The 12,962-nt window shown below is 46.3% G+C and overlaps 1 protein-coding gene across 2 annotated transcripts in view; it reads left to right on the top strand.

Annotated features, from left to right (window-relative positions):
- The window catches only part of DHDDS (dehydrodolichyl diphosphate synthase subunit), a 115,324-nt gene that overhangs the window by 93,636 nt on the left and 8,726 nt on the right, over positions 1-12,962 (top strand). For both annotated transcript variants that reach the window (XM_078682644.1, XM_078682645.1), the window contains exon 7: positions 7,972-8,086. In XM_078682644.1, coding sequence (XP_078538770.1) covers positions 7,972-8,086 — 115 coding nt within the window. The remainder of the gene's footprint in view (positions 1-7,971; positions 8,087-12,962) is intronic.

Raw genomic sequence — 12,962 nt, 5'->3', positions numbered from 1 at the left:
ATCGGTCTTTAACGCAGCTGCTAAAATTGGCTGCCCACAGTCATGGGGGGTATCAACGATTGTCCCAGTTTTTAAGAAGGGGGACAAGGGTAGCCCTCTTTGTTATAGACCTATTTCACTAATCGATTCCATGGTTAAAATAGTGGGCAGAATCCTACTGCAGAGGCTCTTTGACTGGGCGTTGGAAAACAGTATTGAGTCCATTTCTCAGTATGGCTTCTGCAGTGGACGCTCTACTATCACACAGTGCCTTAACCTCTTTCTCATTTTAAGCAAGTACACTGTTGCCCCAAAGGGTACTGTCCACCTTGCCTTTCATGGATCTGTCTTCAGCATTCGACTGTGTTAATAGGGGAAAGCTGTGGCAGTCCATGAGGGAAAAGGGTGTTGACAGTGGGATTGTCAACTTCCTTGTTGATCTACATAGTAACACTAGTGCTAGGTATTCTCAAGAGCTGTGTGTAACTGGTAATTTTAATATTGGGAAGGGTGTGCGTCAAGGATGTATTCTCGCCCCCTTTCTTTTTAACTTTTATATTAACGAGCTAGATAGCGTATTGCAGAATGTAAAGGCTGACTGTCCCAGAGTCGGCAGGCGAGGTATTCCAGTACTTTTATATGCAGATGATGCAGTTTTAATTTCTAGAACAGAGAAAAGTCTCCAAGATTTATTAAATGCTTTTAAGAATTTTATGACGGACAGAGACCTCATGGTCAACAACTCTAAATCCTTCATCATGCAAGTTGGCCAACAACCAAGAAGGAACTTCTTATTTAAAATAGATAATGTAGCAATCCCCATCTCGAAGTCATTCTCGTATCTTGGGGTCCTTTTTGATTCCAAACTTAGTTGGGGTCCACATCTTGACAAAAAGAAAAGGGATTTAGTAAAGGTGAATGCTACTATTTTTAACTTTGCATCAAAACTGGGGAAAAAACCTAATAATGCCATGATGAAACTCTACAATGCAAAATCAGTGGCAACTGCTGTTTACGGCAGCGAAATATGGGGCTATGTGGCCTGTGAGCAACTACAGATTGCTGAAAACTCTTTCATGAAACGTCTTTTGTGTGTCCCAGCAGGCACATCTAATTTTGTAGTACATGAAGAGCTAGGGTCGCAATATCTATGCGATATTTTTTCTTTACGCCCGTTGACTTGCTGGCTAAAACTGTGGTTGAATCAAGATATACCACTGACCCACCTGATTATGAAAGATTACCTGTCTCAGGATAAGGCAATGGGCACACCCTGTACAAACTTCTCAAGGCTCGGCCGCTTGGACTTGTTTGAGCACCCGAGCGGGATTGTAAAGGGTGATGTGGAGGCAGTTAAGCGTGCCTTCCTTGTGGACAGAAAGCTCAAAAGAGAAGGAGAAGAGCTCCTGAAACCCAGTGTAAGAAAATTTGCTATGTTAAAAACAGGTGATACGATGGAGCCCTATTTGATGGGCTCGTTGACTTCCCATGAGAAGTTCATGCTAACGAGGTTCAGATTAAATCTCTTTCATCATCTGCTGTTTAGACCAAAAAATGATAATTTTATTAAACCTACCGCTCCCTGTGGCTGCGACGGTAAGTCTCCACAGGATATGCTACATTTTATATTTTTATGCAAATTCTATTAATACCCTCGCAAACGCTATCTGGTAGATCTTTTAAAGAAACTTAATTTTAACCAGATCAGACCAGCATTATTGTATCTGCAACTTTTGCACAGTGACAGTATTCTTCAAGTTACTGATTTTTTAAAATTGTCTATTAAGCTGAGAAATTGTTTGGACCAATGATGGTATCTTTGTCGACTTGATTATCTTTACTAATGAATTTGCTATGTATGGAATTTGCTGTACTCTGCACTTTTGCATTTTATCGCTCATGTTTTATAACTATTGTGTGTTTTAAAGTGTCTTAAATTTTCTATATTGCTCATGTACTTTTATGGTTTGAATCAAAACCGAATAAAGTCTCTTTACTTACTTACTTACTTACTAAGAACAGCCAATTGGGTAGTTCAAATTATCCGTTCTGGTTACTGCCTGGAGTTCATCAACACGCCTCCAAACATTCCACCAAAATAACAGAAACCTTCACCAGATCACCTACACCTCCTCAAACAAGAGGTTCAGTCTCTACTTCTAAAAGAAATTATAGAACCCGTACCACCGCAACATCACGGTTGGGGCGTATACACTTTTTACTTCCTAACACCCAAAAAGATGGTTCTCTCTGGCCAATGTTAGATCTCAGAGAACTAAATCTTTACATTCAGTCAGATCATTTCCACATGGTGACACTGCAACAAGTATTACCTCTGCTGCAAAAAGGCGACTTTCTGCCTACTTCAGATCTAAAAGACGCCTATTTTCATATTCCAATCCACCCTCTCATTGCAAATTCCTCAGGTTCGTGGTGGCGGTTCAACATTTCCAGTTCAAGGTACTCCCATTCGGAGTCACCACTGCCCCCAGAGTCTTCACAAAGTGTCTGGCGGTAGTAGCTGCTCACCTGAGAAGACAAGCATCCATGTCTTCCCTTACTTAGACAACTGACTCATCAAAGCTAGCACGTACCAGCAATGCCTTAAGCACACTTTCAGAATAATCTAGATACTACTTCTACTAGGTAGAGAGGGAGAGACGGTAGTGGTGTATCCTAAAGGAAAGGACCGCACATTCACTATTAACAATTAGATATATGCTGAGTGCTGGAAATGTAACAAAACTTCAATTGTGAAGACGGAGTGCTGTACAGACCACTATCCCCCACTACCAAGAGAGATATTAATGACAATCAAAGATTGACCAGATACATATGAAACAGGAGGGTCAGGTTTAGCACAATCCTAACATGTAAATATATAGAGGCAAATTAATGAATCTTCTGGTTGTTTCTCAATAAACAAAGAGTTTTCCAATGACATTGATGGTTGGACATCACAAATGAACAACGAAGTTCAGTTTCTCATATTCTTTATTCAAAATGACATAGGAGTAAGCTTGACAAAAAGACAGCCGACACGTGTTTCGTCAGTACTAAGGGTAAGTACTAAAGACTTTTTCAAGGCTAGTCAGGATGAAGAATAACGTCATGTGTCTCATGAGGGCTTGTCCAAACGAGAAGATATAAAAATGGAACCATGTAACAAAGAGGAAAGTCCGAAAAGTCAGATAATGGTCCAAATGTTGACGAATATAAAATCAAAGCATCCTGGTCCAAGTGTCATAATAAAGCACCTGGGAAGTTATAAAAGCGCCTGCATATATCGAATGCAAGACTCCCCCATACGAATGTCGTGACCAGGTGTGTTCAAACAGACCGGAGGAGTAATCGTTGTGTTAGTCAAATTGTCCCGATGGTGGATGCTGAGATTGAAGAGGGTACCGTCCTGTGCTCACATGTAAGTGTGTGAGCTCATATACTGGACGTCCCTAGAGGAGTATTCCAATATACAGCAGCCAAGCCCCACTGTAACAGGAAGCATGTAGAGTCCAATCCGTGTAATAGCGGAATAGGTGAGAATAGGTACCCTCTTCAATCTCAGCATCCACCATCGGGACAATTTGACTAACACAACGATTACTCCTCCGGTCTGTTTGAACACACCTGGTCACGACATCCGTATGGGGGAGTCTTGCATTTGATATATGCAGGCGCTTTTATAACTTCCCAGGTGCTTTATTATGACACTTGGACCAGGATGCTTTGATTTTATATTCGTCAACATTTGGACCATTATCTGACTTTTCGGACTTTCCTCTTTGTTACATGGTTCCATTTTTATATCTTCTCGTTTGGACAAGCCCTCATGAGACACATGACGTTATTCTTCATCCTGCCTAGCCTTGAAAAAGTCTTTAGTACTTACCCTTAGTACTGACGAAACACGTGTCGGCTGTCTTTTTGTCAAGCTTACTCCTATGGAATTTTGAATAAAGAATATGAGAAACTGAACTACGTTGTTCATTTGTGATGTCCAACCATCAATGTCATTGGAAAACTCTTTGTTTATTGAGAAACAACCAGAAGATTCATTAATCTGCCTCTATATATTTACATGTTAGGATTGTGCTAAACCTGACCCTCCTGTTTCACTACTTCTACTAGGGTTCACAATCAATGCGACAAAATCACATCCCCAACCAGCCAATACTCAAGACTACCTAGGAGCCACGTTAAATACTTAAAAAGCCCTGGCGGTTCCCAGCGCAGCTAGAATTCAAAATATTCAGGCTTTAGTTCTTCGATTTCAACCCAATCATTGGATTCCAGCTCAGGTTTATATGCAATTGCTGGGAATGATGGCATCTTGTATCATAATCATCTCCCATGCCAGACTGCACATGCGTCCACTTCAAGAATGCTTAGCCAGTCAGTTGAACCAGTCACAGGGTCTATTGACCGATCAAGTGTTGGTAAGCGGCAGTACTCATCGCTCTCTGCAGTGGTGGAACACACAAAATTTGTCAAAAGGACTGCCTGTCGTACACCCGGTTCCACAGATCGTACTGACAGCGGACGCGTCCCTCACTGGCAAGGAAGCTAATCGACAACAACACACAGTGCAAGGCCTGTGGATTCAACAGCAGAAGTTGCTTCACATCAATCATCTAGAGATGCTTGCACAATCTTTCTAGCTCTCAATGCGTTTCAGACTCACCTGAAAGGCAAAGCTGTTTTGGTTCATACAGACAACATGACAGCTATGTATTGCATACAAAAACAGGGGGAGGGATACTCTCTCCAACTGTCACACTTAGCCCAAGACATCTGGAGGTGGGCCATTCATCACAAACTGTATCTCCTAGGGGAACACCTCCCAGGAGTGAACAACCAGATTGCAGATATCCTCAGCAGACAGACCACAAATAAACGAACGGGAGCTCCACCCTCAGGTTCTTCTCCCATACTTTCAAAATTTGGGAGTCCCTCACATAGACCTGTTCGCCACAGTCCAAAACGCAAAATGCCAAAGCTTTTCCTCCAGGTACCCACACCCGCAATCCAAGGGCAGTGCACTATGGATGAACTGGTCTGAGATATTTGCCTAAGCTTTTCCGCCTCTCCCACTCATTCCATTAGTGGTTCAGAAGCTCCGGCAAACATCTCTCACACTAATCCTAGTAGCACCCTCATGGGCACATCAACCATGGTTCACAACCTTGTTGGATTTATCTCTAGTCCCGCATCAAAAGCTACATTTAACCTCCAGTCTCCTCACGCAGAGCCATGTAGCAATCAGACACCCAGACCCCAAGCAACTGAACCTCGTGGTCTGGCTCCTGAAGACTTAGAGTTTGGTTACTTAAACCTTCCACCAGAATGTATGAATATCATTAGGGAGGCAAGAAGACCTACTACAAGGGCCTTCTACGCAGCAATGTGGAAGTGATTTGTAATTTACTGTGGTAACAATCATATCCACCATCTTGATGCTTCCATACAGAACATCATAGGCTATCTGTTACACTTGCAACAGTTAGCATTGGCTTATACCTCTGTCAGATTACACCTAGCGGCATTTGCTGCATATCTACAAAATAGACCGCATTTGTTGTTATTTAGAGTACCTGTGATCAAAACTTTCATGGAAGGACTAAAAAGAGTCCTACCACCAAAATTTCCATCAGCTCCAGTGTGGAATCTTAATATAGTCCTCACAAGGTTGATGGGCCCACCTTTTGAGCCCATGCACAAATGCAAAGTACAGTTCCTCTCTTGGAAAACAGCTTTTCTCATTGCAATCACATCATTAAGGAGAGTGAGTGAACTACAGGCATTAACCATACAAGAAACCCTTTTCCAACTACTCTGAGACAAAGTGGTTCTTCGTCCTAATCCTAAATTTTTACCTAAGGTCGTTTCTGCATTTCACATAAATCAGTTGGTAGAATTTCCCGTATTCTTTCCTCAACCTAATTCAGTTGCAGAAAGAGCTCTACACACCTTAAATGTTAGAAGAGCACTCTTGTACTACATTGAAAGGACAAAATCTTTTCGTAAAACGAAACTTTGTTGCTTTTGCGCCACCATACAAGGGCAATCCTATCTCCAAATTAGGTATTGCTTGATAGATTGTTGAGCGCATTTAAATCTGCTATGCGAAAGCAAAGAGAACTCTAACTCTACCCCCTAGGGCACATTCCACTCGTAAGCTAGGGGCCACTATGGCTTTTTTAGGAAACATTCCTATTGTTGACCTTTGCAAAGCTGCAAAATGCTCTACACCGCTCAAATTCACTAAACATTATTGCGTAATGGGTCAGCAAGACAACAAGCCAATGTGGGTCAAGCAGTACCCACGACACTATTTCAGACCACTCCAACAGCTGCAGGTTAGCCACTGCTTTGGGAGTATACTGCTATGTAATCTATGCACAGCATGTGATCTACAGCTCACATGCCTCGAACGGATAATGTTACTTACCCAGTAAGCATCTGTTCTTGGCATGTAGAGCTGTAGATTCACATGCGCCCACCCACCTCCCCGGATACCTGTAGCTGCTGCAGTTCCCTTTTTAGTTTACTTACATACGCATGGACATCTCTATTCTTTACTACTACTCCAATCTCGCCCTCTGCGGCAAACAATCTAACAAAGGAGTAGAGGCCCTTGCGCACTATCGTTGAAAGGAGTAGTCGCCTACCTCATGACTGGAAAGACTTCTTTGAAGAGAAACAAAGTGCAAACATCCAGACCCAACACTAGATAGCAAGCTATGCACAGCATGTGAATCTACAGCTCTACGTGCCAAGAACAGATGCTTACTGGGTAAGTAACATTATCCTTTTCCATGTTTATAGTTAACTAGTTTGATACACCGTAATCTGATTAAGCATTAATTTAGCATGAAGACGAACTTTTCACACTGCTGGTAAAGTAATGTTAGCATATGGCAGTTGCCAACGTAGTGGGAAAACTACCTTATGCAAATTTGGGAAATTAGCAAGGAATAGTTAAATAAACTTGGTACCAAAACATTTTCCGATTTTAGGCTGTTGCTGAACTTGATTATTTTTTTAAGGTAGCCCACACCACTTGAAAAGTATTACTACATTGTAAGCTCTGGGTGATTGAGAATAGCCCACTGGCATGTAAGTCATCTTTACCTTTCCCCATATCACCTCTTGTTCTTCCACATCAAATATGGTGTGGAAGTTCACAAAGCCGAACGCAAAGGAACTGATGCATAATCTCTTGTTGTATGTATTTGTGTAGCACTTTACCATCATTTGTATTGTCCTGCTGCACTTTCAGAATATGAGTGTTTTTCATCTTCTGGGTGATACTGACCAGAGTCAAAGTGACCTTTTGGCATTTGGTTATTTTTCAAATTGTCAGAGGAGTTTGAGTCTATGTAGGAAATGTTGTGCATGGATTTGTTTGCTGATGGGACATTGCCTTTTGATTATCGGCTTGGGATGTATAGGTTTCCATTCCGGGATTCCAGTGATTGTTCGTTTCCAGGCATCTTTACCAAATGTGGTGCAATATTACTAAGCACTCCAGCTCAAATCTCAAATGCAATATTACTCCACAAATAATGTAGATCAATTGTCCAGATTTCAGTGAAACAGCAAAAGAGTCCTTAATGCAGTTTGTATTCAATATTTTATTATTCATCTTCTCGTTTTGATATTAGCCATAGCAAACGTGTTTTATTTCCCTTGGGACTGCTTCAGGGCTCCTTCCAATTGTAATTAATGTTGTCAAAACAATGTTTTTTTTATTTTCTTAAGGTGCATTAGTAGTTACATGCTACCCGCAATCTGCAAATACGCCATTTGGATACAGACCACATTGGGGGCTATACCCGATTAGTAATTCACCTTTGGAGGATAAAAAACATTGTTTTGACAAATCTGATCTCTTGAATCATCGGTGGCCCTCTCTGAGCATTTATCCTTTTGTTTCTCTTGCTTTCTTCATGCACTAACAAGATAAATGTGCACTCTGCTCCTCTGTTTTAGTGATGTTTCGGAATCTCTACTGGATAAGTGTCTCTACACCAGTAACTCCCCAAATCCTGACCTCTTGATCCGTACCTCGGGCGAGGTTCGCCTTAGCGACTTCCTTCTGTGGCAGGTATGCTGTGACTTCTTTTGCAATGGGGAGGGGTTGTCTCATAATCAACGATATTGATTACCTTTATCTTGTCTAGCTCACAGATAAGAATTCTGGCAAAGAGCCTAGGCCTGCTGAACAGGCTGATGTGTGATCTCCATGCTTGAATTAATCTGAACCACTGATAATTACTTTATCCCTCTGCAAAATGTCCTCCATGACACGGGTATGCTCAGACATAGGTCATGTGCTATTCAGTGCCGTGGGTACTCTAGCCACACATTGAGGCCAAGTAAGGGCAAATCTCATCTGCAGTTGCTTGCCTTTCCATTTAAAGGGTATCTAGCTTTTTGTTGTAAACTGTCCCTTTGTTAGGCCTAAAATTATTTGTACATGGTTAGTTCTGTAGTAAGGGATCTCTGTGTATAGTCATAATCTAGTGAATAGTTCCGCCCATGTGCGTGGACCCCGGAGCAACAAAAATAATCTCTTACGGTGTCGAAAAATGCAGAAATGCACAGACACTTAAGAGAGAATTAAAGACAGATAATGCAGCCTATATTCACAGCCTACACTGTCCAATACTTCAACTAGAAATTCCACGAAAAATCCACAAACAGCACAGCCTGTCAAGATTTCTCTTGCTTTCACAGCAAAAAACCATCTGGAATGATAGAGAGGAAGAAATGGACAGACAAGCCCCATAGGCTGCCATTATGTGGCTCAGAACAGGATACTGTGCCTTTAAGAGAACTTTCCAGAACTTCACAGTATCCCAGAATGCACTGCAGGTCCCTTTTACTTTCAGTTCTTTTTTCCGGCTCCTGCAAGCAGGACCCTGGAGCATTGAGCTCTCCCTTTTCAAGGGTTTATTGGTGATTTTTCACTTTTTTCAAGTTCTTTGAGTACTTTTCTGAAGTACTTTGGTGGCTTTTCTTCCTGTTTGTCTTTTGGTGCACTCTTTGATTGTCAATATGCCTGCATTATTCGACAAATGTCCAGAGTGCTCCAGGAAGAATGCCGAATCGGACCCACACCAGGTGTGTATCATCTGTCTTCCCTCTTCTCATGTCCCAGAGGAGTGTGACATTTGTCAGGGCTTTTCTGGCAGGGCCCTGAGGGATAGAATGAAGATCAGACTTCAGGGCCTGGAGGACAGAATGCTGAAGGCGCAAGGTGGGTCTGGAGGGGCTTCCTCTGCCCATGCTGAGGCCTCTGGGGGGCTCCCCAGGGGCAGGAAGACCAGCAAGCGTCCCCATTCTCCGTCTGTGTCGATTGCACTGACAACGGCGTCTAGAGGGATGACTGCAGTCTGTTCCCCAGAGCTCCGGGTCGAAGCGGCGTCAACGTTCGGCGTCGAGGGAACTGAACAGACCGCCGTCGAGATCTCCGGTGACGATTTCGTCGTCGTCGTCGTCGGAGTCGTCGTCGAGTAATCGACGTCGAGAGGCCCGGCGTCGGCGATCGCCGTCGAGGCGAAGGAGGTCGCCGTCGAGGCGAAGGAGGTCGCCGTCGAGGCGAAGGAGGTCGCCGTCGAGGCGAAGGCATTCGCCGTCAAGGGAGAGACGGTCGCAGTCGAGGGGCCGACGCTCGCCGTCCGGTCGCCGTTCTTCGACGCCCAGAAGGCGCGGAAGGAGTTCTGGCGCCAGGAGTCAGTCTAGCAGGCACCAGGTGCCTAAGGGAGACTCACCAACGGCCCAGCCTACAAAGGAAGGCGGATCACCGGGTTCGGTGTACTCAGTGGTGTATACCCCTTCTAGGCAGAAGTCGGTTACGCCTCCTCCTCCCTTGCCAAGGGGGCTTCCTCCGTGAGCTCCCACTCCGCCTACGCCACTTCCACCGCATCCTCAACCTCTACCTCAACCTCAGCTGCCGGCAGACAAGCCTCCTCCGAGGTCGGTTTCACTGCCCCGACATCCGACTCCTCCCAAGGGGACCCCTCGGCCGAGGGCCCCAGCCAAGCCAAAGTCGCCCGCCCCGGTGGAACCGGCGGATCGACCGAAGCCAAGGAGGTCGCGATCACGCTCCGGACGGAGGGGGAGATCGAGGAGTTGTCACAGATCCTCCACTAGGTCCAGACGGCGCCATGGGAGGCGACGATCACGGTCCCGCACGGACTCTTCCAGGACCAGGACCTATTCACCGACTTTGTCGGAATCCCCGGGGACGAGAGTGTCTCCTGTGGACGACATCAGCACGTTCTAGGATGTTCTCCTGAGGGGTGCAGCAAAATTGGGAATCACGGTGACGGCTCCGACACCCACGACGTCCGTGATTTTTGAGACGCTTCATAAGAAACATTTGTCTCGCCCTTTACAACCGCTGGTACCAGGATTGGTGGAGCCTGCGGAGGAGCTGTTCCTCACACCAGCAGCGACGAAGGCCGCTCCCTCCCGGCTCCTTAAGAAATACACGGCCCCGGATTCTGACCCGGATTTTCTGCGGATGGATCCGATTCCGGATTCTGTTATAGTGATGGGGGCCAGGAAACAACATTCTACCTCCCCGTCTTCTACCGTGCCTCCTGATAAGAAGAGCAGATGGATTGATTCCGCTGGCAGGAAGGCCTGTGGGACGGCATCTACGGCCATGAAGGCGTCTAGCGATGCGGCTCTGCTAGGGCGGTATGATCGTGCCCTGTGGGAATCCCTCCAGCAGTTCACGGAACTCCTTCCACGAGAAAAGAAGGAGGATTTTCAGGAGATCCTGAAGGAGGGGATGCTGGTATCTAACCAGGTCATCAGCGCGGCTGCTGATGTATCTCTTTTGGCGGCCCATTGATACTATCATGGGATCAACCAACGGCGCCTTGCTTGGCTATAGCTCACATCACTCAAGCCGGAGTCTCAGCAGAGGGTGGCCAATCTGCCCTTCTCGGGGGAAACCCTGTTCGGCAAGCATGTGGACGATGAGATGGCCCGCATGAAAGCAGAGGCCGATACCCTGATGGCGGTTGGGTTGGAGAAGCCCAAAGAAAAGAAGGCCTACTGCCCGTTCCAGAGGCGGTTCGGGGCACAGGGCAGCGGGCGAGGGCAGGCTTCGGGACAGCAGCAGCAACAACAGCAACAGTTCCGGAGGCCCTTCCAGAAGCGCCAGAAGGGTAGAGGAGGCCAGCAGTCCTCTACAGCGAACAAAGGCGCATCCGGGTCTCGACCCTGAGCGGTTACTTCCCCTACATCCGTTACCCGCTCCGGTGGGGGGAAGCGTTCAATTTTTTCTGGCAGAGTGGAGAAAAATTACTCCGGACAAGTGGGTGCTGAATATTGTTTGCAATGGATAGAGTCTTCGGTTCACCAGCCCGCCTCCATCGATTCCACCGCTCAGCTCGCAGTTTCAACTGCGCAACCTCCAGGCGGAGGCAGATATCCTGTTAAGGAAAAGGGCGATAGAAGATGTACCTCTGTCTCAAAGAGGAAGAGGTCTGTACTCCCGGTTCTTTCTGGTTCGCAAGAAGGACAAGAACGAGTTCAGGCCCATTCTGGATTTGCGACAAGCAAACCAGTGGATTCGCAGAGAGAAGTTTTGCATGCTGTCGTTGCAACAGATTTATCCTCAGCTGCAACAGGGAGACTGGCTATATGCTATAGACCTACAGGATGCGTACTTCCATGTGCCCATTGCACACAAACACAGGAAGTTCTTGCGATTCCAAGTCAACGCCAATCATTATCAGTACACAGTACTGCCATTCGGGCTAAAGTCTGCGCCCAGAACATTCTCGAAGTGCATGGCAGTGGTAGCTGCACACCTAAGGAAGAACAAGGTGTTTGTCTACTCGTACCTGGACGATTGGTTGATCAAGGCCTCCTCCTTCTCGGAAGCTCAAGCGCACTTCCGAAGACGTGCCGTTCTCTTGAACAAGCTGAGGTTGCACATCAACATGTCCAAGTCTGTCCCGACTCCGGTCCAATGCATACAGTACTTGGGAGCCTCCATCAATACGCTGTCGGCAAGGGTGTCTCCTTTGGAGGAGAGACGATTATCACTCCTTCGGAAGGCTCAGGCTCTTATGACCGCTCCATCTACAACAGTGAGGACGGTGTCTTCTCTACTGGGGTCGATGGCCTCTTGTATCTTCCTCACGCCACACGCACAGCTGCACATGAGACCATTGCGGGAGTGCTTGGAGGATCAGTGGGATCAGAGGAAAGGATCTTGGGACGACAAGATACGACTGTCTCTGCATGCTCTTCAGTCTCTGAAGTGGTGGTGTTCAGCGGAGAATCTCCTCAGAGGGGTTCCCTTCCACAAGGACATTCCCATGCAGACTATTGTGACGGATGTGTCGCTCCTTGGCTGAGGGGCGGACTGCGGAGACTTACTGATTCAAGGGACGTGGTCCCCGACGGAGTCTACGTACTACATCAATTTCCTGGAACTCAGAACTGTTCACTTGGCACTGAAGGCCTTTCATCCGTCCTTCCGGACCAACTCTCTGCTTGTTCAGACGGACAATACGACCACGATGTATTACCTCAACAAGCAGGGGGAGTCGAAATCGTGCACTCTGTCGCAGGAGGCGCAGGCGATCTGGCACTGGCACCTGGCCAGAGGACTGACGATAACGACTACTCATCTGCCAGGTGTGCAGAATGTTCAGGCAGACGCACTGAGCAGACTGATTCAGGAAAACCACGAATGGGTCATAAACGACGAAGTACTAGAAGTCTTCGCAAGGTGGGGGACTCCAGATGTAGATCTGTTCGCCACCGCCGAAAACAGCAAATGCCGAGACTTCGCCTCCAGGTACTACCAGCCAGGGACGCTGGGGAATGCGTTATGGATCAACTAGTCGAACAGCTTTCTGTACGCTTTTCCAACCATTCCCCTGATTCCGGCGCTGCTCATCAAGCTGTCCCAGTCCAGGGCGCGGATGATCCTAATTGCCCCGGAATGG

The sequence above is a fragment of the Lissotriton helveticus genome, chromosome 3_1 (assembly GCF_964261635.1).
Source record: "Lissotriton helveticus chromosome 3_1, aLisHel1.1, whole genome shotgun sequence".
Lineage (NCBI taxonomy): Eukaryota > Metazoa > Chordata > Amphibia > Caudata > Salamandridae > Lissotriton > Lissotriton helveticus.
Note: the sequence above shows the minus strand (reverse complement) of the source record. Positions and strands in the feature narration are given on the sequence as shown.